The sequence below is a fragment of the Penicillium malachiteum genome (genome assembly GCF_028827825.1).
Source record: "Penicillium malachiteum strain IBT 17515 chromosome Unknown utg000001l:1.0-8184562.0:1.0-8186909.0, whole genome shotgun sequence".
NCBI classification, from domain to species: domain Eukaryota; kingdom Fungi; phylum Ascomycota; class Eurotiomycetes; order Eurotiales; family Aspergillaceae; genus Penicillium; species Penicillium malachiteum.
The window spans coordinates 7,124,096-7,149,060 of NW_026643094.1; the positions used below are offsets into that span (position 1 = coordinate 7,124,096).

At 48.7% G+C, this 24,965-nt stretch overlaps 9 protein-coding genes across 9 annotated transcripts; 4 read left to right on the top strand and 5 right to left on the bottom strand.

The window, feature by feature from the left end:
* Nucleotides 1-2,318: 2,318 nt before the first annotated feature.
* On the top strand, nucleotides 2,319-3,614 carry N7483_002631 (M20 family metallopeptidase; the record flags this gene model as incomplete). The annotated part of the gene is made up of 1 exon (XM_057086068.1): nucleotides 2,319-3,614. The coding sequence occupies one exon, from the start codon at nucleotides 2,319-2,321 to the stop codon at nucleotides 3,612-3,614; it is 1,296 nt and encodes a 431-aa protein (XP_056952217.1).
* Nucleotides 3,615-3,991: 377 nt separating this feature from the next.
* N7483_002632 (putative THO complex component (Rlr1)) lies at nucleotides 3,992-11,143 on the bottom strand (the record flags this gene model as incomplete). Its single annotated transcript, XM_057086069.1, has 3 exons — nucleotides 3,992-6,260; nucleotides 6,329-7,434; nucleotides 7,532-11,143. 3 exons carry the CDS (start codon nucleotides 11,141-11,143, stop codon nucleotides 3,992-3,994), a joined length of 6,987 nt encoding a protein of 2,328 aa, XP_056952218.1.
* Nucleotides 11,144-11,848: 705 nt separating this feature from the next.
* N7483_002633 (putative nucleoside-diphosphate-sugar epimerase) lies at nucleotides 11,849-12,980 on the bottom strand (the record flags this gene model as incomplete). Its single annotated transcript, XM_057086070.1, has 3 exons — nucleotides 11,849-12,645; nucleotides 12,702-12,907; nucleotides 12,961-12,980. The coding sequence occupies 3 exons, from the start codon at nucleotides 12,978-12,980 to the stop codon at nucleotides 11,849-11,851; spliced, it is 1,023 nt and encodes a 340-aa protein (XP_056952219.1).
* A 571-nt stretch (nucleotides 12,981-13,551) lies between these two features.
* On the top strand, nucleotides 13,552-13,947 carry N7483_002634 (GFA family protein; the record flags this gene model as incomplete). Its single annotated transcript, XM_057086071.1, has 1 exon — nucleotides 13,552-13,947. The coding sequence occupies one exon, from the start codon at nucleotides 13,552-13,554 to the stop codon at nucleotides 13,945-13,947; it is 396 nt and encodes a 131-aa protein (XP_056952220.1).
* A 301-nt stretch (nucleotides 13,948-14,248) lies between these two features.
* Nucleotides 14,249-16,120, bottom strand: N7483_002635 (retromer subunit VPS17; the record flags this gene model as incomplete). Its single annotated transcript, XM_057086072.1, has 3 exons — nucleotides 14,249-15,105; nucleotides 15,173-15,626; nucleotides 15,698-16,120. The coding sequence occupies 3 exons, from the start codon at nucleotides 16,118-16,120 to the stop codon at nucleotides 14,249-14,251; spliced, it is 1,734 nt and encodes a 577-aa protein (XP_056952221.1).
* An 831-nt stretch (nucleotides 16,121-16,951) lies between these two features.
* N7483_002636 (mitochondrial elongation factor MEF2) lies at nucleotides 16,952-19,670 on the top strand (the record flags this gene model as incomplete). Its single annotated transcript, XM_057086073.1, is given in 2 exon segments — nucleotides 16,952-17,477; nucleotides 17,488-19,670. 2 exon segments carry the CDS (start codon nucleotides 16,952-16,954, stop codon nucleotides 19,668-19,670), a joined length of 2,709 nt encoding a protein of 902 aa, XP_056952222.1.
* A 689-nt stretch (nucleotides 19,671-20,359) lies between these two features.
* N7483_002637 (uncharacterized protein) lies at nucleotides 20,360-21,442 on the top strand (the record flags this gene model as incomplete). The annotated part of the gene is made up of 1 exon (XM_057086074.1): nucleotides 20,360-21,442. The coding sequence occupies one exon, from the start codon at nucleotides 20,360-20,362 to the stop codon at nucleotides 21,440-21,442; it is 1,083 nt and encodes a 360-aa protein (XP_056952223.1).
* Nucleotides 21,443-22,073: 631 nt separating this feature from the next.
* On the bottom strand, nucleotides 22,074-23,735 carry N7483_002638 (GTPase-activating protein GCS1; the record flags this gene model as incomplete). The annotated part of the gene is made up of 4 exons (XM_057086075.1): nucleotides 22,074-22,487; nucleotides 22,546-23,319; nucleotides 23,527-23,595; nucleotides 23,694-23,735. 4 exons carry the CDS (start codon nucleotides 23,733-23,735, stop codon nucleotides 22,074-22,076), a joined length of 1,299 nt encoding a protein of 432 aa, XP_056952224.1.
* Nucleotides 23,736-24,495: 760 nt separating this feature from the next.
* N7483_002639 (uncharacterized protein) lies at nucleotides 24,496-24,963 on the bottom strand (the record flags this gene model as incomplete). The annotated part of the gene is made up of 2 exons (XM_057086076.1): nucleotides 24,496-24,846; nucleotides 24,925-24,963. The coding sequence occupies 2 exons, from the start codon at nucleotides 24,961-24,963 to the stop codon at nucleotides 24,496-24,498; spliced, it is 390 nt and encodes a 129-aa protein (XP_056952225.1).
* Nucleotides 24,964-24,965: the final 2 nt, after the last annotated feature.

The window sequence follows — 24,965 nt, forward strand, 5'->3', positions numbered from 1 at the left end:
AAACCTATTTTTTCTCCCTTCGATTTCTTTTTGCCGTACTCTATACAAATAGATTAAAACCCAGGATTATAAGATTTTTATTAAATATTCATAATATATTATATTTATCTCTAGATAATGATCACCTATAGCTAATATTCGTATACCAGCCATTAGCATGGCGTACAGCTTGAACACGCCGCGGGAACGAGAGAATCAGAGCATCAATAGAATGTTGAGGAATATTCCACCACACACGCTGTAAAATATCATGAAATTCATCCCAGGCCACAAGTGACCGACCAGTATATCGGATATCAGGTCGCAATTTAAAAACTTCACGTTTTAAGAAGCCCCAGCATGGCTCAATTGGGCTTAGGTCAGGTGAGCGGGGAGGCCACTCTATGGTATAGATACCATATACCATAAGAAACTCCTTTGTTGACTTAGATTTATGGATTTTTGTATTTTCTTGTTGGAATATCATATCTAGTGTATAGTGATGTAAAAAACCAGATTCAAGGGCATCTTGGTATAACTTTAAGCTATAACCTCCATGTGGAGCTTCCGGATCATACTCTATGATAATAAGATCGGTATAACCACCAATCCAAATAGATATCTAGACCATTTAGATAATATCCTTCCTATTATTTGTGAGGTTTATAAGATCTTGTTAATCTACCTCAGAGGAAAGGCGGAAAACCTATTGTGTAGTTAAATTTAAGCAGTGTTGTACAGAGCACTTATTAGAAAATTATAAGCACTAAAGATTATCGAATCCTCGCCACTTATTATAGAACTTAATAAGGTGTTTTGTATCGTCTTTAGTTAATAGAATACGCTTCTGGGATTTCCAACTATATATTTTATAACATCGAAGAATGTGTTTGATTGTAAAGATAGAGCATTGATCAGGGGTTTCAGCAATAAGTACTCCCTAACTCATTCATAGATACTTGCGGATCAATCGATATATATAACGATGAGCTTGTGCGCTGAGCTTTTGCGGGCGGCCTTTTCGAGGTCTTGATTTAAACTCAAGCTGTTCTTCAAAGCGCTTCTTTGTGCGGTAAACTGTAGTGCGGTTGATCTTAAAGATACGGGCAATGTGCGCAGGTTTTTGTCCCAACTCAAGGGCTGTAAGGATAGCGGTTCTGGTATTTTGGGATAATTAATCATTTTTCCCTCGATTTGCCGTCAAAATTGAACTAAGTTGACGCATTTTAGTGGTGGTGGAATTTTTCAAAGTTGTGGGTTTTTTTAGGTAGGGGAAAAATTTAAGTGTTGCTAGACATATGACCCAGGTTGTAGTATCTCTCATTTTTAAGTTAGATATCTTTTACCTATCTCTTACTTTAATATATGTATATATATATAATAGTAATAATAAAGCAACTAGTCCTCAGCTAGGTGGTCAAAATTCATTATAGGAAAATGGGGTTCAGCCGCATAGCCATTATAGGCCCCTATACACAGACATAGTGATATAGCTAGAGGTATGGAAATAAGCCTCAAACAAATTCCTGGTGAAGAACTTACCCAGGAAAAGGGTATGAAGGGAGGCCGTTCCTGCGATTTAGTTAAATAGATCCTGCCTAGATGTTAGATATAAGACCACAGCTATCTAGTGGGACTGGTGCTGGTAGTAAGCCTGCGGACTCGGATACTATCACTTCAAGTTGAAATACTATTAGGCAACGTTGAAATCGCTTAAGCCGTTATTGCCAGTGGGGGTCTGGTCCCTGTCGCATACGACTTGACAGCGACAATGCTTCGTCGTCAGCGTGAGAGACAGGCTATTGTTGATATCACGGACCCATAATATGATCACCGACAAAGTGACGCAAATTCCAATACCCTTGAAGCAATTCTTGACGAATGAGGTGGTGGTTTCGTGACTACTGGAGTCGCCTAACCCATCTCTGTCGATCTATCGACCTATCATATAAGTGATATTTTCAAAAATGTTGGTATTGATGAACCTGAATCATGACCCAACCACCAAGCAGTCTGCGACAGACTATTCAAGCGGAGTATACTCAAGCGTCTGCGAATAAAACTATGGCTGAGAGTGTGAGCAAGATCCATATTAAGCATCAATACACCTGAAACACGATAAATTGTACAATTTTTCACCTGAAGATTCTCTTTTTCTTAACATAGAGGATTGTTCACAAAGTACCTTGAAACGCAATAGTGGGGGAAGATAACCTCATCAAACATTCGCACATCATATTCCCCCTGCATCACCTCATCTCTGCTATTCACCCCTGAAAGTGATCTCGCGAAGAGAAAGAAATCGACAAATATCGGCAATTTCAACAGATCTCTCCGCCATGAAGAGCTCATGGTCCACTTTTTTCACCTTAATAGGTGCTACCGCTGCTTTAGAGTACCAACAGCCATTTAGCGGAAACATACTCCAAGAAACAGCCGAAACGCCACGAAAACAGTACCCGAATGTCAATCTTGATCAAATCATAGAGGATTCTCCTCTCCTCTCTTTTCACAGGGATATTATCAAGATCCCCTCCATCAGTGGAGATGAAAAGAATGTCGGAGAATACATTATCGACTTCCTCTCCTCGCAAAACTTAACCGTCGAAAAACAAATTGTCACCCCGGGATCTGAGACAGAAAGCGAGAGATTCAATGTCTACGCTTATGTAGGAGAGAACCGGTATCCGGATATCCTCCTAACCAGTCACATTGACACTGTCCCACCATTTATTCCCTATACTTTACAAACACCAACCTCATATACGCAATTTATCAACAGAGAGGATGTAATAATCAGCGGACGAGGTTCCGTAGACGCTAAAGCTAGCGTCGCAGCGATAACATTCGCAGTATTGGAAACACTGAAAGAATCACCAAGTGCATCTCTAGGACTTCTTTTCGATATCGGCGAAGAGAATTCCGGTATCGGAATGAAACATTTCTCCAACTCGGATCTAAATCTCTCACCACCAACATACAATACCCTTGTCTTCGGTGAACCGACAGAACTGAGTCTTGTGGCGGGACATAAAGGGTCCCTCGGATTCAAGGTCGTTGCTCGAGGCAAGGCGGCGCATTCGGGATATCCTTGGTTAGGACAGAGTGCTATCTCGGCCATCCTACCTGTTCTACAATACCTTGAATCTTTACAATATCTCTCACCTGAGCAGGGTGGATTACTTCGAAGTGAGAAATTCGGTGCCTCCACACTGAATATCGGTGTTATCAGTGGTGGTCAAGCTGCGAATGTGGTTCCTGATTATGCGGAAGCTACTGTTGCGGTTCGACTTGCGGATGGGACACCAGATGATACGAGGGAGATTATTCGGAAGGCTGTTGATCGGATTACTTCTGGAACTGGGAGTGTGAGTCTTGATTTTGGGGATTTGAACGGTGGGGCATCGCCTCAGTATCTTGATGCTGATGCTGATGGGTTTGATGTTATTACTGTGAACTACGGGACTGATGTCCCTTCGTTGAAGATTCATGATCAGGGAACACAGCGAGTGAAGAGGTATTTGTATGGACCTGGTAGTATTCATGTGGCTCATGGTGATAACGAGGCGATCACTGTTGGGGAGTTGGAACAAGCTGTGGATGGATATAAGAAGTTGATTTCGGCGGCTTTATAGATGTATTCGCCGTTTATGCGAAGGGTTCAATATGGAGACCAAACTCGATCTTGATCTTGTCAACTTTATAATTTAAAGCAATGTATACGACGTGACCACCTGGTATCTACTCGAGTTGTTAAATCGAAGCATATTTTCATTTCTCTTGATATCGAGCAACATAGAGAAAACGTAGAAAGTGGAGGTCATTCCCAAACACCGATCAGGATGCAAATTGTAGACATTAAGAGAAAAAAGAAACAGAATGAGAAGAGAAGGTGGAAATGAAGAAAAAGAAAGAGGAAAAAAAAGGAAAACAGGGGAATCATCTAAGAAAACCGTAACATGATCGGTGTATCACATCCCATATTTTCATCAACCGCACAGAGTCACATCACTCACTGTCCACGACGGGGACGCTTGTTATCATTTCCCATTCGTTGGCCACGTTGACCTCCTTCACCACCGCCCGAGTTATCGTCCTGGTTTGGACGTCCACGCTTGCGGTGGGTTGAGCCTCCACCACTCTCTCGGTGGTCGCGATCACGGCGATCACCTCGGCGCTCTCGTTCGCGATCTCCGCGATTGTCATTGCGGTTGCCACGGTCTCCACCAGAGCCCCAGCGACGTGAGTTATCGTCACTTGGCGGCGGTGGAGGTGGAGGTGGCGGAGGTGGCGGTGCCCCCATTGACGAAGATGGGCGAATACGACCCTCGCCTTCGGTGGAGGCTGCGTTGGGATTAGAGGCAGAACCCGTATCAGCCGGTCCATCATCACGGTCACGGCGGTCCCGACGTCTTGCTTCTTCACGGGAGCTGGGATTGCGGCGCTGAGACTCTCGAGATTCAGTGGGGCGATCGCGATCCTTGTCGTCTCGACCACCACCGGCACCACCACCGCCCACATCGCTTCGTCGGCCTCGGTCACGATCACGACGGTCTCCGCGACGGTTGTTGCCACTGCTTGCAGATTCATCACCACGGCGGTCGCGGTGGCCACCATCACGATCACGGTCACGGTCATTGTTACGCCCAGAGCTGCGGCCTTCAGCAGCAGGAGCAGCTGGAGGAGCTGGAGCGTCATCAATTAGGTCACCGCCTCGACCCCCAGCACGGCCACGGATGGAATGGCTATCATCTTCGGGTCCAGTTGGAGCAGTACCGGGACGATTGGAAACTTGTGGAGATGAGTTTGCAGTGTTCGATTGACGATTGGACCCTCTTCCACGAGATGATGGCGGTGTGGCATTACCGCGCTCAGCAGGGCCATTAGTTTGTTGGAGCATGTTGTTAATGCCAGCAAATCGTTTATCGCTGCGTCCACGGTCATTGCCGGGTCCACGAGAGCCCGAAGGGGGATTGTTGCCAGCACGAGGACCAGAGGGCGGAGTCATGTTTGTGATGATAGGCGCCGGAGGAATGACGGCCGCTGGCGCTGTTGGAGGCTGAGGAGTATCTTGGAATTGTCTGAGTCGATCCGGGTGAATTCCTAGTGGCTCGGCTCGATCAGAAGATGGCAGCTGAGCAGCAGCAGCAGCCGCAGCCGCAGCCGCAGGCTGGTCAGGAACGACTCCACGCCCACTCTGTCGCCTGGAACCAGATTGCATTTGGCGTTCTGGTGTAGGTACTTTACCATTGCTCTGATTGGGAGCAGACTGTGGGCCCGGCGCATTTCGACCACCCCGTCTGTTGCGAGGTCCTGATGGAATATCATTCGGAGGTTGTAGTCGACCATGATCCATATCTGGGCCTGCAGCGGGTTCTCTTGGGTCAGGACCGCTAGGGCGATCACTGCGAGGACCCCTGGGGAGATCATCGTGACGAGGAGGCTGTTGTCCGAAGTTACCAGAGCGACGGTCATTGGGCATCCGCTCCGGACGATTTGGCAACTCAGCTCGTGGAGGAGAGGCAGCTCGAGGCGGATATGGACGTCGGTCATCCTTCTCTGATCGGACAGGCAGATCTCCACGACGGGCGCCATCCGCAGGGCGATCGGGGTATTCTGGCATCAGCTCGGGGCGAGCAGGAGGCTCACGGCCATGGAATGAATCAGGTGGACGCATACGTCCTGATCGATCCATCGGCCAATCCTGTTCACGTGGTAGGCGAGCATCACGATAAGGTGGGCCACGCATGGGATCGTCTGGCATCGGTCTCATAGGATAATCACGATCGCGATCAGATGGACGTCCATGAACTCTGATATCAACGGGAGGTGCTTCAAATGAGCGATCTGGTACTCCATGACGAGTCCGTGGATTGAAATCAGTGTGTCTACCTCGTCCATCATTAACTTCAGGACGCGGAGGCAATCTGTTTTCCATGATGCGTGGTCGATGTGCTTGCTGGCGTGGGTCGATACGCTCAGGCTCAGGGCGCTTGGGAATGTCGCCGGGACGGCCCGAATCTGAAGCTCGAGAGCCTGACTGCGATCTCACTTGTAAGCCAGCCTGGCCACGGTGGTCTGATGATGAGCGTTCCATAGAGATGGCGTCGGCGCTGGTATCCATAGAAGTAATGTTTGATGCGTCTTTTGTAGGTTCAGTCTGGGAACCTGCCCCATCACCTGCCCTGCTAACGGAGCTAGCATCCATCATCTTCGCATCTTCAATTTCGCCGTCCTCCACATCAATCTTGCCAGAGGAATCTTGCTTCGAATAGGTAGAGCTGGTAGTTGATTATTAGTTGTGGATCGATGAGCAAAAGTCGGTAGTCGGAATGTGTGCAGGACTTACTCTTGGGCGGATGGCTTGAATTCAGGTGCCGATGCATTCAGGTTGTTAGGGGTAGAAGGACGGAGTTGGCCGGATTGAGATCCAGATTTTTGTTGAGCAAGGTCGCCTGGTTGGGCCATAACCAGGTTGAAAGCTTGAGGAAGCAACCAGGTCTTCTCTCTGCGGTTCAAGTCACCAATAAGAGAGGCGGCGGGAATTTTGACATCGTCACGTTCATCAGTCTTACTAAGAGTGTTCACGCAGTTCAACATGTCACGACCAATCCAGTTGACCGCTGGGAAGTGTTGTACCACAGCCTTAAGAACACTGATAGCATTGCGAATATGCATGTATTCACCACCAGTGAAGCAGGCTTTAAGAGCGTTGGAGAAGACACGGTGCCACTTGTACAGCAGGCGGCGGAAATCTTCAAACTCGAGGAACTTCGTTGGCATGCCATCAGGATCAACGCTCTTGGCAAAGCCAGGAAGGTCTCGTTTAGTACCGAAAGCCTCCTTTTCATAGACAGTCTTGTCAGCATGCCAGCGGCTTAGGTCACGGAGAATCTCATTCAAGAATCGTCCCAAGTTATCGGCCTCCTTCGAAGTGCAAAGGAAAATCAACGCGGTAAGTCTCTGCTCGCGGAACAGCTGGTCAATCAAGCCAACAGTGCGAACATTGGGGGTTCCAGAACTGTGGAGGAATTTAAACATCTTGAAGGAGAAGAAGGCGTCAAGAGGGGACAGGAGCAAGCGAGGGATGAAGCATTGCTCCAACAGGGCAATATTCAATTCCTCATATCTTGAGCGCATCTCAGGGAACCAGCGGTCTTTCTCCTTCTGGAGTCGTCTCCTGGTTTGATCATAAGCCTTCAGGTGGTTCTTATTCTCGTCCAGGATCCGCTCTTGAAGTTGACTGATCTGTTTCTTTTCCTGCTCCTTTCGCTTTGTGCCTGCTAGGCTGAGATCGGAGCGATCATGATTAATTGTGATGACCCGACGCTTCAGGCGGTCAATCTCATCTTCATATGATTTTCCTGGGATGTACACATCGTGGAGAGACAGCTGCCAGAAAGTGGCATAAAAATGAGCACCAACAACCTCCCAAACTTCAGCCGCTAAGGCGAACTTGACATTTTCGATCAATTCTTGCATAACAGGATTAGAAGACAACGGTTCAGGAGTAGCAGCGGTAGGAGGAGTGTTTTTTCTCGTCCTTGTCAACATCCATTCCAGATTCAACTGCAGCTTCTTCAGGTTTGTCTGAGATTTCCCCATCGTCGGAATTCTCCATCTTGACATCATCAGGACCTTGGTTTGGCTTGGTCGAGGATTCAGTCTCTTGCTTTAACTGTTCCACGTCGGCAATCTTCCGGGAAACACTGGGTCGTCGAATCCAGAAAGCGATTTCTGGCTGAACTCCAAACTCCTTGATGAGTGAGAAGAAGTCAGGGACAAATGAATCGAACTCGTCAATTGTAAGGTTGCTGCGCAATAGATCAAGATACTGAGTCAGAGTACGGTGAATCTCATCAAAGATATTGCCAAGCAACTTGAGTTCGGTCGAGGATTCATTGTAGACGCACGTCAAGCGTTCCTGAGCAATTGCAACCAACAGCTGGCCAGCAAGTCGAGTATGCGTGAGCGATTTGATCAAGCGCTTGGAAGTGATCTTGGACTCGTGACGTCTGTCAAGAAGTTGCAGAATGGTCTGAGCTTGGAGAATCTCGCCACCAGCCATAGCCTGAATTTGGTTGTCGTTGAAATTATTGTCCGTAATAATACCAGCCATGGAGCTGATGAGTTGCTCTAAGACAATCAGGTCGGTTGAGTTGTTTCGGCGCAACTGCTCCACAACGTACTGCAGAAGGGGACCTGGGTCCATGACAGGGTATCGTTTGAAGGCGCGACCAGCGAAGGTAGACAAGGCATTGAGCCAGCGACTGGTGAGTAGACCGCCCTCCTGAACACGGCTTCTTCCTTTCTGGCCAAGGGAATTGATGAGTGACCAAGTCAGAATATCGTAGCCCAGGTTTGTGAAGTAACGAGCACATTCGACAACGACTTCAATGAGGTTCTCGTACGACTCAATCTGACCAATAGACACATTGATGACAATTCCAGGATTGGCGTACGCGATCTTGGCTAGGGCACGAGCCATAGGCTTGACATTGGTTTTGCTCAACCTCTTCAGCGTGTCCTTGGTCTCGGCCTTTGCTTGATCAAAGGCACTCTTGATGTCAGGTAATCGGCTAGTTTGGCCACTGTACCATTCTGCGTACATGTTGTATCGAACATCCCGAGAAAAGAAACTGAGAAGATCAAAGACTTCGTTCACAACGCCTGGATTGGACTTTGTCAAGCTGATGGATGGCAAAATGAGGCGCTTGCACATGTCTCGCCAGCGAGTTCTGTTCTCCTCGGAATCATCCTTGGATAGACTGTCCTTACCGATGCGCGCGAGTTTCAAGAGTAAAGACGCATCTTGTCCAATCTTGTGACCGGACAGATTAAGGAAGGAGGAGCACAAAGCAAACACATCATCCACGGATTGACAGATCGGAATATTATCAGCCCAATCGTCCCAGTAGAATCGATAATCAATGCCATCGCTTGTGTCGTCCTCTTTGTCCAGCTGAGCCCATCGGAGAACTCGTCGAGTTGGTGGGCTGACAAGTCGAACCGTGCCCTTGGCTGCGCCAGCTTGGTCTGAATTCAGGATTTGTCGGTCGTTGGGGGAGTTTCCAGCCGAGCCCAAGGGGCGAATAGACGTGTAGACCTTGCTCAGACAATGATGAAGGATGCGATGGATGAACTCGGGGAGTTCAGGGTATCCATCCATCAACCATGGGAATTTACTCATGACAAAGAGAGCCTCTGGTATGGCACCGATAGCGAGAAGACTCTTCAGAAGCAAGACCTTTTGATCTGACGGATCTGGGAGTTCATTCTCCGGTTTTGTGGACTGCTTGTCGGTGTCTTGATCCTTGGAAGGCGTCTGAATTCTTGTTTCGGATTCTCGAAGGCGAGATGGTGGGAGTGTGTCGTCTGATAGAGCACCGGCCATCATGAGAGCATTGACACCGCCTCCAGGTCGAGCAGCCTTCTCTCGTTCCGCCTTCTCTGCCATCTTCTCGGTCTTCAAGACATCCATGGAATCATCGGGTCTCCAGAGATGAGCGTAGAGGTCCCGAAGTGAGATAAATCCGATCTTGATGAGGAGAGCCGCGAGATAGATCAGATTATCAGGCAATACATCAGACTTAGTGCGGGCGTTGGAAGAATAAAATCGTAATTTGAAACCGAGTAGTTGCGCGGCGACTCGATTACCTTTGGGAGGTAGCGTCCCCGTCTTTTCGATCCAAGCCTTTGTGGCATCTTCCTCTTCGGGGAGACTGTTGGCTTCCGGCAGAACCTGTTGCAGGTCTTCTTCGGAGAGTGGCTTGCGGCCGAGCTCGAAGAAAGCTTGAACTCCGACTTGTCGGACACGATCCCAGAAATCGCGATCTCGTTGCTCATTGGCTTTCATGATGTTAGCCCGGTCTTCCTCCGTTGTACTCCATCCCTGACATCCAGGAAGAGCCCAATTAGGCAGTCCGGAAGAGCGTCGAGCACCCTCCACGGTGTACAGTGGGTCTTCCTTAGGCCACCAAGAGCTAGCTCGAAGCATTTTCACAAAGAATCGATACTGCTTCACCAAGACTGCGGCGAAAACATCCAATGTCACATCCAGCACTCGGCCCACATCCATATCGAAAGCTCCGATCATAGCCTTCACTCTTTCAAATGTCTCCTCGACCACATCACTCGTCGGAGGTTCATTGTTACTGGTAGTGAAGAGTTCGGTAAGAAGTTTCGAGTAGCCTTCAGACTCCTCACGCAACAAATTGTAGTTAGACTGTCGGTAAAGTAGGTTTGTTTGCTTGCGAATGCCCATGCGTGCAAATGTGTCGCGAACCAATCCCAAGGACTGAAGCAGGGGTGTCTCGAGCTGAAGGCGCATGAGTGAAGGTGAAATTGCGGTTGCGAAGACGAGTGGTTTGAGGACGGGGTTAGAGGTGTCTGTGTCAGTCACAATAGATAACGTGTCGAGGAAGAGAGATCGAGGGTCAAGTTCTGTGCTTGAAGATCTCTGACCTGCAGCCTCCATGTCTACATCCTGTTCTTCACCGAGGATGTCCTTAACTGCAGAGCCGGCTTCAGTCGCAGAGAGACGGCCGTAAATCGCAGATCGAATGAGTTCTTGGTAAATCGATGCCAAGCGGAAGATATCCTGCTGCGAGCAGGCCTCGCTTCCAGACTCGATAACCTTTCCTTTTCCAGCTGAGAACCATGCTTCAACAAGAGAATCCGTGACATATTCGTAGTCGTACGGGGGAGGAGGGCCGGCGGGGCGACTGATCACAGCGTCGGAACCGGCTCGGGAGTGGGGTCGAGGTTGCGCATTCGTAGCAGGGGTACTAGGCGTGGGAGATAGGATAGGCTGTATGACTGCAGGCTCTCCATTGGCCTGCGAAGGCTCTGTTGGTTCTTTAGGTTGAGTGGGCGGCGGAGGAGACATTGCGCTCGGGTCTCGCTGCTGCGAATTCGAAAAATTCTGATTCTCAAAAGACGGACGGCGGGAATTGTTTCGGCCAGGGCCACGCTGTGAGTGTCGGCGGGATCGGTCGCGCCCGTCATTGTGGTCCCGCGGAGGAGGCGATTGATGTCCACCGTGCCCTGCCATGTTGAGGGTACCGGGGCGATGAGGTGAGGGTCGAAGACCGTCGTTAGTTGGCGAGTCGTGGGGCCATGTGCGATCAGTACGTTTTCTCTTGCCTCCCTGCCCGGGCGCCATCGCGGGGGAGTCTAGCCGATTTAGAGGCTAAGGGCAGAGATGGTGGTTTGGAAGATCGGAAGGTTGCAGCTCATAGGGTTGAATCTGAAAGAGGAGCGCGGGCCGAGTGTCAGCAATTGAAAGGCGGGATAAAAGTAGCAAAGAGTAGGAATATTAAGTCTTCGGATTACACACCAGCAGAAAACTTGATCAAAAAACTGATAGAAAAGCCTTGCGACGCGGAGAGCAGCGATGGAGATGGAAGGTATCGGCAGGAAGCTTGTTCGGAGCAGATATGGAGCCGGTGAAGTTTGCGCCTGAGGTGTCAACTTCATTCACTTGGAGTATTCACTTCAAGTTGATCGGGTATTCAATGCTCAATGTTTCGATATCACGGAATTTACAGGATGAAATGAGTGAGCACTATTTATTAATCTTTATTCACCCGTTTCAGTCTCTGATTCTCGTTCAGTCTATGCTACGTGGTTTATTCACTTGTCGAGTACCCTGTCAGGCCACTGTTATGCACGTGTTGGATTCTCAGCCTCATCGAGTATCAACTTAGGCATACATACATGGACTAAGTACCATCACCACAATCATCTAAATGATCATTAAATTGTATCAATGAAGTGGTGTAGATATCGATAACAATAGTCAACCCATCTCAATTTTGATTTTAACTATCGTCGACTCATGGAGCTCATATCATACACAAAATAGACCTTACAGCCCAAGGCCTTTAGCCTCAAGAGTAACAATATCCGGGATCAACTCAATCAGCTTGGGCTGCTTAGGTTCCCAGCCTAACAGTTTCCGTGCACGGTGAGCATGACCACGAGAGTTCGACCCCCAGGCATACAATCCGACGGAAAGGATTTCAGTAGTCTGCTTCTCATCCAAAGACTCAACCTCGGGGGACTCGATATACTTCTGATCAAAAGCAGCCTGTGCAACAGCACGCTGGATATCTCCCCAAACAAAAGAACCGTTTTCAGCGAGGTAGTAGCCCTCATCATTCCAAGTAGCCTTACCACCACCCTCAGCAGCTGCAACGCCCAGGGCAAGGTAGACATTGCTCAGATCTTGAACGTGAACCTGGTGCCAGACATTCTCGCCCTTTCCAACAAGGAAACCCTTACCACGCTTGATGACAGCCGCGCTGAGGAGATAGGCCTGTATGCTCTTCTGGTTGACAGGTCCACGACCCGGGCCGTAGATAGTTGGAGGGCAGACAATAGCAGTGCGAACACTGGTAGGGTTGTGCTTGCCAGCGTTGATAATGATTTCGTCTACGTTGCGGTGGAATGCATCCTCAGGAAGGTTGACGAGCTCACTGACACCTTCCCAGTCATTATACTCCTTAGGACGCTCAATACCGTATGTTTTAGCGCGCTGGTCCTCCACGGTCAGGATACCAGTTCCTGAGGTGTGAATCAACCAGAGAGGACGCTCAGCTGTGTGGTGTTTGGCGCCCTTGGCAATGGCTTCAGCTGCGGCGACGTGGTCGCAGTCGGCGAAGTCTAGAATAGATTCATCAGATATTATAGACATTGCCTGGCCGAGGTTATAGACTCACGGAAGACGATATCGGCCTTCTTCACCTCTTCTTCAATAATATAGGATGAGTCTAGGTCGCCGTGTACGACGCGGATCTTGGGATATTTGCTAGAGAGCACAGCAGCCTTGTCCTTGTTGCGAACCAAAGCTGAAAGCTCCCAATCGGGGTGTGCATTGGCAATGGCGTAGAGACCATCGCCACCGATGTAACCAGTAGCACCAAGACTATATAAAACGATCAGATAAAAAGATTTAACTTCAGAGTGGGGGTGACGAACATGAAGACCTGAGGAGCCATGTTGTGAGCTATTGCAGGATGGATGTGTGATATAGTGAAGCTGGTATTCAATAAAGAAGTGAAAGAAGGAAGAAAGCAAAACAGTGAAGTCAGAACACTTTCAAGGCCGACTTTTGCTTTCAAATCAACTTAATGGAGGAACTTGGACCGAGATGGATCCGAGAAGTGGGCAAAAGTGGGGGGACGTGGGACAGTGCGAAGCACCGAATGCCAGGATTTGCAATTTGCCCACAAGGTGACGCTCAACTGGTGCAGGTTGGTTTTATAGTATAGAAGTAGTTGGAATACTCAATTTAATAGTATCTTTTCTACTAAATCATTGAGTCCAAAGTTCGTCTCGTGTGACTTGAATAGACAACTACTACATAGTTCTATTTGATACTACATACGATATAGATCCGACTTGAACCCCGCATGATGTCAATGGTCCGAGTACTTGTTGACCCCGCGCATACTCCAGTATATGAACCCCTTGTCAACCCCATTTTCATACTATAGCTATACACTGGCAACTATACAATCCACTCTTGAGTTCTCATATTATAAAACTTGAATAACCCACTCTTGAACTATGGCCTCTGGAAGCTGTGCTTGTCATTATATCCGGTACACCAGCTCAACTCCTCCATCAAAGCTGGTTAACTGCCACTGTACCACATGTCGGAAGCAGTCTGGTGCTCCATACCAAGCATTTTGTCATTTTCCGGTTGAGTCCATCAAATGGGAAGTCGAGCCAACCGTCTGGAGATCGAGTGAAACTGCTTCCCGGACCTTTTGTCCTCGGTGCGGCTCAACCATCAGTATGAGTCTAGATGCATTCCCAGATTTCATAGGGATCGTGGCTGGAACGATCGACGATGATACGGTTGTACCACCGGCTTCGGCACACATTTTCCTAGAAGACAAAGCATCATGGTACGAGCTTCCGGCAGATGGAACATCGAGGTGGCAGACTTGGGGCCAGTAGTGTGGCATCTGCGGTGTTGAAGGTTTAGTAGCATTGGCTGGCAAGTGGAGTTGAGCGGAGTGAGTTTGAGTGGCCAAGTTTGTGGAATGTTGAGCGATACATTGGAGTTGAGGTAAATGAGCTGTTGAGAATGTATGGAGTATCAAGGAAGGATAGTATTCAGGCTGAAAGAACTACAGAGTCAATGCGTGATAGGAGACATGAGTTATAAGAGATGGGGAGGGGGGTCACAAAGTTGTGTCCAGGCTATATGTACAGAATCAACGAAACATGAAAACATATTTGAAATAAACCCCCCTCGTTAGAAGGTACTTGTGGCTAGCCGACTAGCCGCATTGCGAGCATCCAGGCGATCATCGTCATCCTCCGCAATAGAATCAACCTTGCTGGTAGAGCGCAGACGGCCCTTGCCACCCTCCTCGCCCTCTTCCTCATTCAGAAGGGGAGCTGTAAAGCTGCCACTAATGCTACGACCCATACTGTCAGTGCGGCGGGGAACACCACTCCAAGAGTCTCCTTTGGGACCTTGGCTAGATGTGACGTTGGGCCGGCGCTGAGCAGGGTGAGATTCGCGACCCAAACGGCTCAATCCTCCAGAAGCGTCGATTGCTCGAATGTCAGGCCGAACACTCTCCAATGTTGCCAAAGTCCGTCTTTCAGCATCAATTTGGCGCAAAGTATACTCGCGCAGGCTGAAAAGTAGATCATTGGTGGTGCGGTCGAACCAGCGGCGTTTCTCCTGCAACAAATTGGCAGTGACACGCTGAGTACGTTTAGTCAAGTATTCCTCGTGGTTCTCAGCATCCTGAAGGGCATTTATTGCTTCGTCAACCTTATCCGAGCGCACTGATGAGCTGACTTTCAAGCGGTCTGCTGCGGCGCGTTTACTGCGGGTGCTTTGCTGAGCCTGGAGAAGATCACGGAGCAGGATGTGTCGATTGGTCAAGGTTTCCTTTACAATGAAGGCATCCCCAGAGTGGTAGCTCAGTGGCTCTCCAAGGGTGGTGGCTTCTGCGGTAGCTTGCACAGCATGGTAGTCACCTACAGTCTGAATCACCTTGCCCAACTTGCGGTACGCCGTAGCTAAGCCGGGGTGTGTCTCCTGCACACTCATTTGGCCAAGTTTCACACCGAAATCCGTCTCGGCGAGTCCAAGACCTAAATAATATTAGTAAAGGATCGAAGAAGCTGTGAAAGAGAGGGGTCAATGCTTCAGAAAACATACCTCGACGGCCCTTGACGACTCGATCCACCTTATGGCTTGTGTCCATTGAACCCAGATAAAACATCTTAACAGTCGGGCGAGCAGATTGAAGTTCAGGGGTATCATCTGGAGGGGGTGCGAACTGCTTCAACATCTTGCGACGGACACCAGTAGCTGGCTGCTTCATCCGGACCACCGGGCTGTAACCGAAGTCACTCTCTACAAATAAAACCATCTCCTCATCCTGAATAAGTATTTCATTGCTCAGAACAGCATTAATCCAACGTTGCATTGATGCTTTCACGCGAGCCTCATCCTCATCGGTACCCGCTCCAGCTGGGGTGACTGGCGGAGGCACGGCCGGGACCAGAGCTTCCGGGTTCGCTGAGAGTAGATGATCGGCGAGTTTAGTAAATTCGGCATGTGTACGGCGGACATCACGATACTGAGTAGTACGGAACTTTGGAATGTTGGTCTAAATAGCAACGGAGAATGGTCAGTCTATTAGCTCCGCTGAGCGCATCGGTCTTATCTTGGGTGACCCACATGGACATCGAAGCGGAGAATGGGATCTTTCTTGCCGGTCCTCTCCAGGCCAGTAATTTTAGCTTGAATCTTATATGCGGGCGCTGCAGGGCGAGAAGGCTGACGCATGCTCGTCTGATACCGCGCGGGGAGCTGTGATCGTTGGTGATCGGCGCTGGGCGACTGCGCCGCAAAAGACGGTTGTCCTTCGGTGTAATCGGGGTCCCCCAATTGAGCGCTTTGAAGCTGCGCAGAAAGATCAGGGGACTGGGGAGCTACGTCGCCTCTGCCCTCCTCCTCCGCAGAACGGTCATGGGCTGGTAAAGGGGATGACGGGATGTCATTGTTGGTGGCGGAGAATGTAGTGCGGTCTGCGCGCGGCGAGCCCCAGGGCGAAGCCTCTACGGGGTGTTCGGGATCGTGGGAGATGGTCGAATAGTCCATGTCGATTCAAATGAAACGTAAGGAGTGACCGGGATCGAAGGGAGATCGAAGGGGGCGGAAGCTGCTAGTGGACAGTGTACGGTGTACGGAGTACGGACCTCGGGTGTAGGCGTCAGAATTAATGAGGATCGTCCCCACAATAATAGCTATCTCCAATGCAATGTGAGAATATTTTGCCCAACTTGATTAAGTATGAGGTCGACTTTTCAAAAGTTCATTTTAAGTGGAAAGCAAGTAGGAAATGGGTGCGGTTGTTAAGTGTTGAGTTGCTGGGAGCTTGTACAATGGAGGGGGGGTTTCCAGGCGGTCTGGCCAGTTAGATCAATCTGCCTCTATTGAGCTTGTCCACCTGGGATTATTACTAGAAAGGTCCAATGTGTGATGAAAGTAGTTCCAATTTTTTTTTAATTTCCTGATAATTCAAAGTGACAATTAACTATGAGTAAATTGTTCAAGTTTGATGAGCACGTTAAACATAACAGACATGAAGAATAGTAGTACATAGGTCTCATTATGGGCATAAATTCGGTATTTGAAAGCGAGATTTTGGTCTCATACAAGGGTGGATTGACAGCAAGCCATTGCTCTCATATAATTGAATAATTACCACACAGAAATATCATGATCCTATACATACTGCTCTACATAATGCTCTATGAGTATATGCACTGGAGTGTCCAGTCGGACCGGATCAACGCCAAGCCCGCCTTCAACCACCGATTTTCCTTACACTCAACTTGATACTATTTCTAGGACCTATTAACAGGTCATCCATGTCTTCCACATTTTAGATTGCACATAGTTCTTTAAGGCAGACTGTGCTATTGCGCAATGCTGGTCGGTCCACTACTACGCCTCCCCCAAGCGGGACTGCGTCGTATGGCCCATTATAAGCCGCATTTCAACCCGGCAAAACGCGAACTTCGCGTTCAAAGCTTACAACTAAACATTGATCGAGCCAAATATTTCTCTACAACTCTCTCTCAATGTCAAAGCGATGCTCTGGGCCGGACCCGCAATATCGGCATTATTGCCCATATTGATGCGGGCAAGACTACAACAACGGAGCGCATGTTATTTTACAGTGGATTTACTCGTCGCATTGGTGATGTGGACGAGGGATCAACTGTCACTGATTTCTTACCTGCTGAAAGGGCGCGTGGTATCACGATTCAGTCCGCTGCTATTACTTTCCACTGGCCTCCTGGTGATGGCGCTGAGGGCCAAGCTGCTCCAAAAGACCCTGCCCTGCCTCGGTCGGCTAATTCTCATACAATTAATCTCATTGATACCCCTGGACACGCGGATTTTACCTTTGAGGTGATGCGGTCTTTGCGTATTCTAGATGGAGCTGTTTGTATCCTGAGACGGTGTCGCTGGTGTTGAGGCACAAACGGAGCAAGTCTGGAAGCAGGCCAGCACTTATAACATCCCTCGAGTCATCTACGTCAACAAGCTGGATCGTGATGGTGCTGCTTTTGGCCGAACAGTGCGAGAAGTTAGCTCTCGGTTGTCAGTGTACCCAGCCGTTTGTCACATCCCCTGGTTTCAAGGTGGTAATGGGTCATTTATTGGCTTGGCAGATGCTGTGAACCTTCAAGGTCTACGATGGAAGGAAGGTGAAGATGGCCGTTCAGTCAAAATGTTGACTCTCGAGCAACTGGATGCGGAAGAGCCATCCTTGGCGGAAGAGCTCCGGAAAGCACGTATCGCATTAGTTGAGCTTCTAAGTGAGCAAGATGAGAACATTGTGGAGAAATTCTTCGAATGCGATGAGGATCATCTAGCAGTTTCTCCCATGGATATTGTGGACAGTTTGCGGCGATGCGTGCTGGACCCCACGAGTCGAATCGTGCCTCTTTTCGCGGGTGCCAGTTTTCGGAACATGGGCGTTCAACCACTACTAGATGCCGTAGTGAACCTTCTGCCCAGCCCACCGGAGGCACCAGATCCCGAAGTGAGCATTGGTGATGTCAAAGGAGGGTTGCGTCGTCTACTCTCAGGTGATCTAATCTTGGAGCAGACGGAGCAAGTTTTCGCATCTTCCAAGGGCAAGAAAAAGAAGAAGAGCGCTGTACGGACCAATCCCAAAGATGCAGTCGCCAAACTTCAGAGCTGCGCGTTGGCATTCAAAGTGGTCAATGATGCTAAACGAGGCGTGTTGGTCTATGTCCGTGTCTATTCCGGATCGCTTGACCGTAACAGTCTGCTCTTCAACACCAATCTTCATCTATCCGAGCGTGCACCTCGCCTGTTGAAGATGTATGCCAATGATGCTGTGGAAGTGGACTCCATCCCTGCAGGTCATATTGGTGTTGTAGTTGGTCTTAAACATGCCCGAACTGGTGACACGTTGCTTTCCTATGCAGGAAACAAGCCTACTCCTCCTGAGCCTCTGACTACTCTCCAATTGCGTCCAATTGATGTCCCTCCTCCAGTTTTCTTCACTAGCGTGGAACCCCATAGCTTGAGTGAAGAGAAGCGGATGCAAGAATCTCTTGACCTTCTCTTGAGAGAAGACCCTAGTCTGCATGTTAGTGTAGATGAGGAGTCAGGTCAAACCCTGCTTAGTGGAATGGGAGAACTGCACCTTGAGATTGCCCGTGATCGTTTAATCAATGACATGAAAACCAAGGCGTCCATGGGTCGTATTGAGATCGGGTACCGAGAATCCGGCATGGGAGTCTCGGGTCCAGTTACCAAGATCTTCGACAAGGATGTGGCCGGTCGCCGAGGAAAGGCAGGTTGCACAGCTACGGTCGAACCATTTGACGGAGAAACTCCTGCAGACATGGCAGATGAAGATGTACTCATGTCTGAGACAATCGAGGGCAACCACATTATCATCCGTGCTCCAGGCTTACAAGTGGAACGCGTCAGAGATGAAGAAGAAACCAGTCCCTTCCTTCCACCAGGCATGGACCTGAACACTCTTCGAACAGCAGTGCAAAATGGTGCATTGGCTGCACTGGCTCGAGGCCCTCAATTTACATTCCCAATGCATAATACCCAGGTCACCCTCACAATCAACCCTGCAGAGCATCTGTTTGGTGGTGATAGTACCACCTCTGCCCTCTCTTCTGCTGCGCGCCAGGCCACATCGGCCGCACTCCGGGATCTCATCACTGGACCTGGTACAGTTATGATGGAACCTGTTATGAATGTCATCATCAGTGTTGATGAGGCGAGCCTTGGTTCCGTTGTGCATGACATATCCTCTTCACGTGGTGGACACATTCTTTCGCTGGACGAAGATGTATCATTCTCCGCCATTGATGCTGAACCTCTGCCCTCTATTGATCCAAAGCGTGTATATGCCCCAGCTGATCCATTCGAGACATCTTCCGTTGGCACGGAAGTCTCAGTGACAGCTTCGCGACAGCGTACTATTACTGCGAAGGTACCTCTCAAGGAGATGGTTGGATACTTGAAGCATCTCCGCAGTTTGACTGCTGGCCGGGGTACTTTTGTTATGAGCGTTGATCGATTTGAGAACATGTCTGCACAACGACAAAAGGCTGTTTTGGCCGAGCTACGAGGTGGCTTTTAATCATGAATAGCGGAACCTCGCTTGTATCATTTTCTGGGGCTGTATGTGATCGGATCATTCGGATGTATTTACTACAGTTTCACAATGTACTATTATCATTTTCAAGTTCTTCATGTGTCACCCCATCCTTGAGCTTGTTCTTCAAGCAACCCCACTGATAATCAGGAAACCTTGGAATAATCCATTATTCGGACAAAATAGCGGTGCAAGTGAAACATCAAGAAGCGGTGAAAATCTAGCTTTGGTGTGATGATGATATTCCAAATCAGAACTCAACATTCCTAAGGTCCTTCATGAAAATAGAGAAACCTGAAAACTATGGTAAACATACGCCATACCTATAACCTCATTTTGTCGCGTTATCCGCGATCTCAGCTCGGTATATCACCCCACTGTTAACTCCACTAACAAGACCCAGAAACAAGAATAAGACCCTGATTGGACTAATTTAAAACCAAGTGCATCTCAAGGATCTTTTGAGTTCATCAGGCAGAGAACTATTGCAAGTTCTTAGACATGATTGGAAGCTCCAAGAAGCTACTAGTGAGTGGGCCTCGATGATTTGTATTTCTCTTCACATCAAAATCTAACCCCTTGCAGATCACTTCAACCTACTCCGTACAAGTTCTCAATACAACCATTTCATCCATCTCACCTCAATCTCAAAGCTTGACTCCAGCACAGCCATCATGAGTTTCTATGAACCTGAGATCCCAGAACCGCCTTCCATTGATCTCCCAAAACCGACATTTCCATATACCTCTGGTTGGAAATTCGTTGCCAAATCTCACATTGCGCCAACTGCGACGCCTGTTTTGCGCAATTGTTGTCTCAATGTTAAAGGAGACCGAATTGAACGGAGTGAATTGGATCCAGTCGATCGGTGCTTAAAGCATCCCCCTTTACCTGGATCATTGGGGAATTATTTAGTCGAATTGGAAGTCATCGAGCTTATTAAAGGAGGAGATGGACAACACTGCCAGATTCTGAGAGTTCGACTTGGGGATGTAAAATCAGATTTACAATCGAAATCTTCAAACTCTCGCCATATTTACGATCTAAAAAAAGATACTGTTCTCGTCGCGAAGATTTATGATCCGCTGTACTTTGATGATGAGGAGGGATACCTCAATCCATTCGTTACAATGGATCAATTCTATTCCCATGAGGTGAATGCATACATGGCTCTTGACAAGTTTCAAGGTCGAGAGATTCCAATGTACTATGGCTCCTTTACTTTCAATTTGCCTGTCGACTCAAAATCGAAAAAGGAACGAGCAGTCAGGATGATTCTCGGGGAACATATACAAGGAATCACGATGGCAGAGGCAACCCCAGGCAGTATTCCACAGCAATCTCGACAAAGCATCATGAGATCGATCGTGGATCTGGAAAGCAGGATCTACGAGAACGATGTATTCTTAATGGAGACCGCGCCACAGAATATTCTGCTGGTGTCATCAGACAGCGACCATCCTCGAATCATTTTTCTTGATTTCGCTCATGCTCTTTTTGGGCGCAGGACGGACGACCCCGTTGCGTTAGACGTGAACCTTTTTCTCGGTGAATACATCTCGCCTTTGCTTCGGTGGAGAGAAAAGTCTGGACATATTACTTCGTTTTTGAAATGGGTTGATTGGGACTGGGATTCTTGGCTTGATGCTGAGTTCGCTTATACAGTTGCTACTATCAAGCCGGGCATGAGGGAACGGTGGTCCTACGAAGATGAAGAGGATTTTGAGCCTACTGGATGTTGCCCGTGTCTTCGATGATACCCAAAGTTCCTTCAGATCTTCCATGGATCTTCATGTGTTATTGTGGATATGGATTGGTTCACTCGCGTTTTGTTTTTTCGGCCCTGCAAAGTTAACGCACATCATGAGTACGATATTTGGAGGACGGTCAATTCCTGGCCATTGTTTTGTTCATACAGCATCAATTGATAGTACCTACGCATGATGACGATGATTATTCCTACTGCATAGGGCCCATCCTCAGATGTCCATTGAACGATGCAAGTTCGAGTTCAAAGTCTCCCAAATTGGTAGAAATCACTACTGCCTCCCCCGTGGACGATACTGGTGATTGAAATCACTGCCAGTATCAGTGCCCGGGCGGCACACACAGAAACTTGAGCATCAAATGCTGCCGAGGCATCATTCAAACAAGTGAAGTTCAAGTTTGATGTTGAAAATTGTATAGTGATGTCATTCGACGAGCGAGGTATATAGAGAAAAGTGGAAATCAACTAGAACTTGAAGAGACAAGCCTGAATACCACCATGCATACATCATCAAGGCATCTGTAACTTGAACCCGCCAACACATGTAAAAAGGCCAAAGTGACATGAAAAAATAACGAATAAAATGAGAAAGAACTGACGCCAACAAACACTATATACATCTACCAGTTATCATCCCAGTCATCTTTCGCTTTAGGATTCGACGTAGTAGTACTCTCTGTACTCTCTAATCCAGACGGAGCGGTAGTAGTCTCAGCAGAAGCAGGCGTAGACGAATTAGCCAGAGAAGAATTCGTCGCAGGAGTCTTTCGCATAGCTGCTGTTCCGACGACACCAGATCGCGAGCCGCTTCGACGGTGACCACCGGCTTGATCTTGTGCGCCCAACGACGAGAAGTCGTCCCAGAAGTCTCGTCGCTCAGGTTCCACGCGAGAGCGTTGACCGGCAGGTCGGCTCTCGTCGCCTTCTACGAAACGGTTAAATTGATCGGCTGCGCCACGGGCACCGGCCTGCAAGTTCTGGCCCCAGTTAGCAGCCTGGACACGGGCTTGAGCCGCAAAGTCGGACTCGGCGAGCTAGATTATAACTGTCAGTCCTGATCTATACAGGTAAAATACGCAATTCGTCACATACCTGCTTTGCAGTGGGTTGAAGATATGAGTCGTTCACAGTCTTCGCACTCTTTCCAACCGCTGACGCAAACCATCCGAATCCCTTAGTAATTGACGCCATGGGATCTTTCTGGAAATCATCAAATGCCTGGTTCCCTCCTGCACCACCAAAGCCAAACGGCGAAGAACGTCGGTCTGCAGCAGGAGCAGAAGGCGGCAATCCACCCCCAAAGCCAGTGAACTTCCCACCCTGTGACGGCGGCAAATTGTCCGCACGAGAGGCGTTCTCCGAGCCCAGCTTTGCAAAGTACGCCTCGTTCTGCTCTTTCTTCCCTGGTGCCCCAGCTCCAGCTCCAGCCGCAGCTCTCAAAGAACTCGTCCTCGACATTCCACCAGCTGGTGACGCCGTCCTGCCAGGTCCAACACCACCGGTCCCCACACTCATCGGTGTGCTGGATCGTGACACACTACTGGTATTATTCTTCTTCTCTTGTCCGAGAACGTATTCCTTCCCTTCGACCTTACACGATAAGCGCTCCTTCCACTCCTCGCCTGCATCGCCCTCGTACCGCTCCTTTATCGTTGAGTCCTCGAATGTGCGACCCTCCGATAGCGTAACATCGTGTGCATCGTAGAAGGCTTTCCAGGGCTCGTTACCGCCTAGTTCCATGCGCTGGATCTCGGCATGCTTGAAGGCGTCCATGGTAATTGAACGGACGAAGGAGATGTGTACGCCGAGACCGCGGTGTGTACCTGCGCAGTTGAGACAGATGAATGTGCCGAATTTGGGGGAGGCCTGAACAGTAGATGCGCAAGGCGCTGGTTAGCTATGATGATACTGGTCATCCTGGCTGGTCTCTGCAGGTGCGAGAGTGCTTGTTCATTCAGGGTCCGGGTGGGTTGGGGGTGTCGGGGGCAAGGAGTGAAGCAGCGTAGAGGAGAAAGAAGTAGCAATAATGGCATTGTCGTATATGACAAGGGTGAATAAGAGAGGTGGACGTACCCATTGAGGCGATGGGGCACCGCAATCGCAGCATCTGTCGTTGCCATTTGTCTTGGAGATCTGAAGGAGCTGTTGACCCCGAATCCGCGGTTAGTTTACCACATCCTCATATTGGTTTCTCTCCGCGCCGCAGACAAGGTCACCAGACAGGTTAGGAATAAACTCACCTTTGTCCTTGTTTCTGGATCGACCTCCCACATGCGAGACATGTTAAGTATGATGCTTTATACAGAGAGACTCGACAATTGGAGGGTGAAGGAGGACGAAAGGTGGACTCGGTACCGCCAGGTGGTTTTCGGGGCGTTTCCTCTTTTTGGGTGCCTGACGTGCCCCCTATTTCGTATTTCTGAACTCCACTAAGATGGCGCTATAACAAATAGTTGACAATCAGAAGACCCCCGACCGCAAAACAATCATGAATTGAGGGGAAAGTTGCTGAAAGTGTGTTTTTGGTATTCGAATGTTGGATCGGCAAGGGTCGCCCCAAGCGTCATTGCCAAGGGTGGCACTACAAACGGTTATCAACAACTTTGTTATACATATAGTACTACTGAAATCTACAATTGATTAATTTTAAAAGCAAAAAAAAAACAAACACCAGTCAGATCATCATCAGTAGTTAAATGGGTGCTAAGATACAGTACAGAAGGCAAAAAGTCGTAAAGAATGGAGGCATCAGCAAGGATTGCTCTCCAGCATGGACGTATTCATCCATAAAAAAGTCATCATCACACCCTCGTTCTCCAAATTTCCATCTTCCAAGACCGCTTAAAATGAAAAGCGAAGATAAAATCCATGGTAGACCTGGCTGTATGGAAACAAGACAGAGAAAAGAGAGAAAAACACTCAGGGAAGACGCAATGATCATATCCCTAGATGGTCTTCGTATCTCTCTGGCGTGTACCTTCCAGGCTACTCAGCAAGTTATTAGCGGTTGGAATAACAAAAAAACAATTCGTGTGTTTGCATTTAAGCCTCAGCGGGGGCGGTGTTCTCCTCCTTGATCTCCTGCTTGATCTCGACCTCATCCTTGATTGGAGTGCTCTCCTCAAACTTATCGGCCGCCTCGTTGACATCATCCTCCTTGCCGGGGCTGTCAATGGCGACCTTCACAGCGATGGTGCGGCCATCAATCTCCTTGCCGTTCATCTCACTAACGGCCTTAGCCTGAAGCTCCTCGGTGGCCATGGTGACGAAACCAAAGCCGCGGGTCTTGCGACGCTCGTTGCGAGCCTGGAGCTTCTTGATCATGAAACGGGGGATGGGGCGCAGAGCAACCTTAGCCGAGACAGGGTTAAATTCGACGAAGATCTCCTTGAGCTGTGAGAAAAAAAAAGGTAAAGTCAGTATCAATCGTGATGGCGCAAAACAGAAACCTCATTGAATATGTGAACATACCTTGTCCTCAGTGAGATCGTAAGGCAAGTTGGCGACCATAA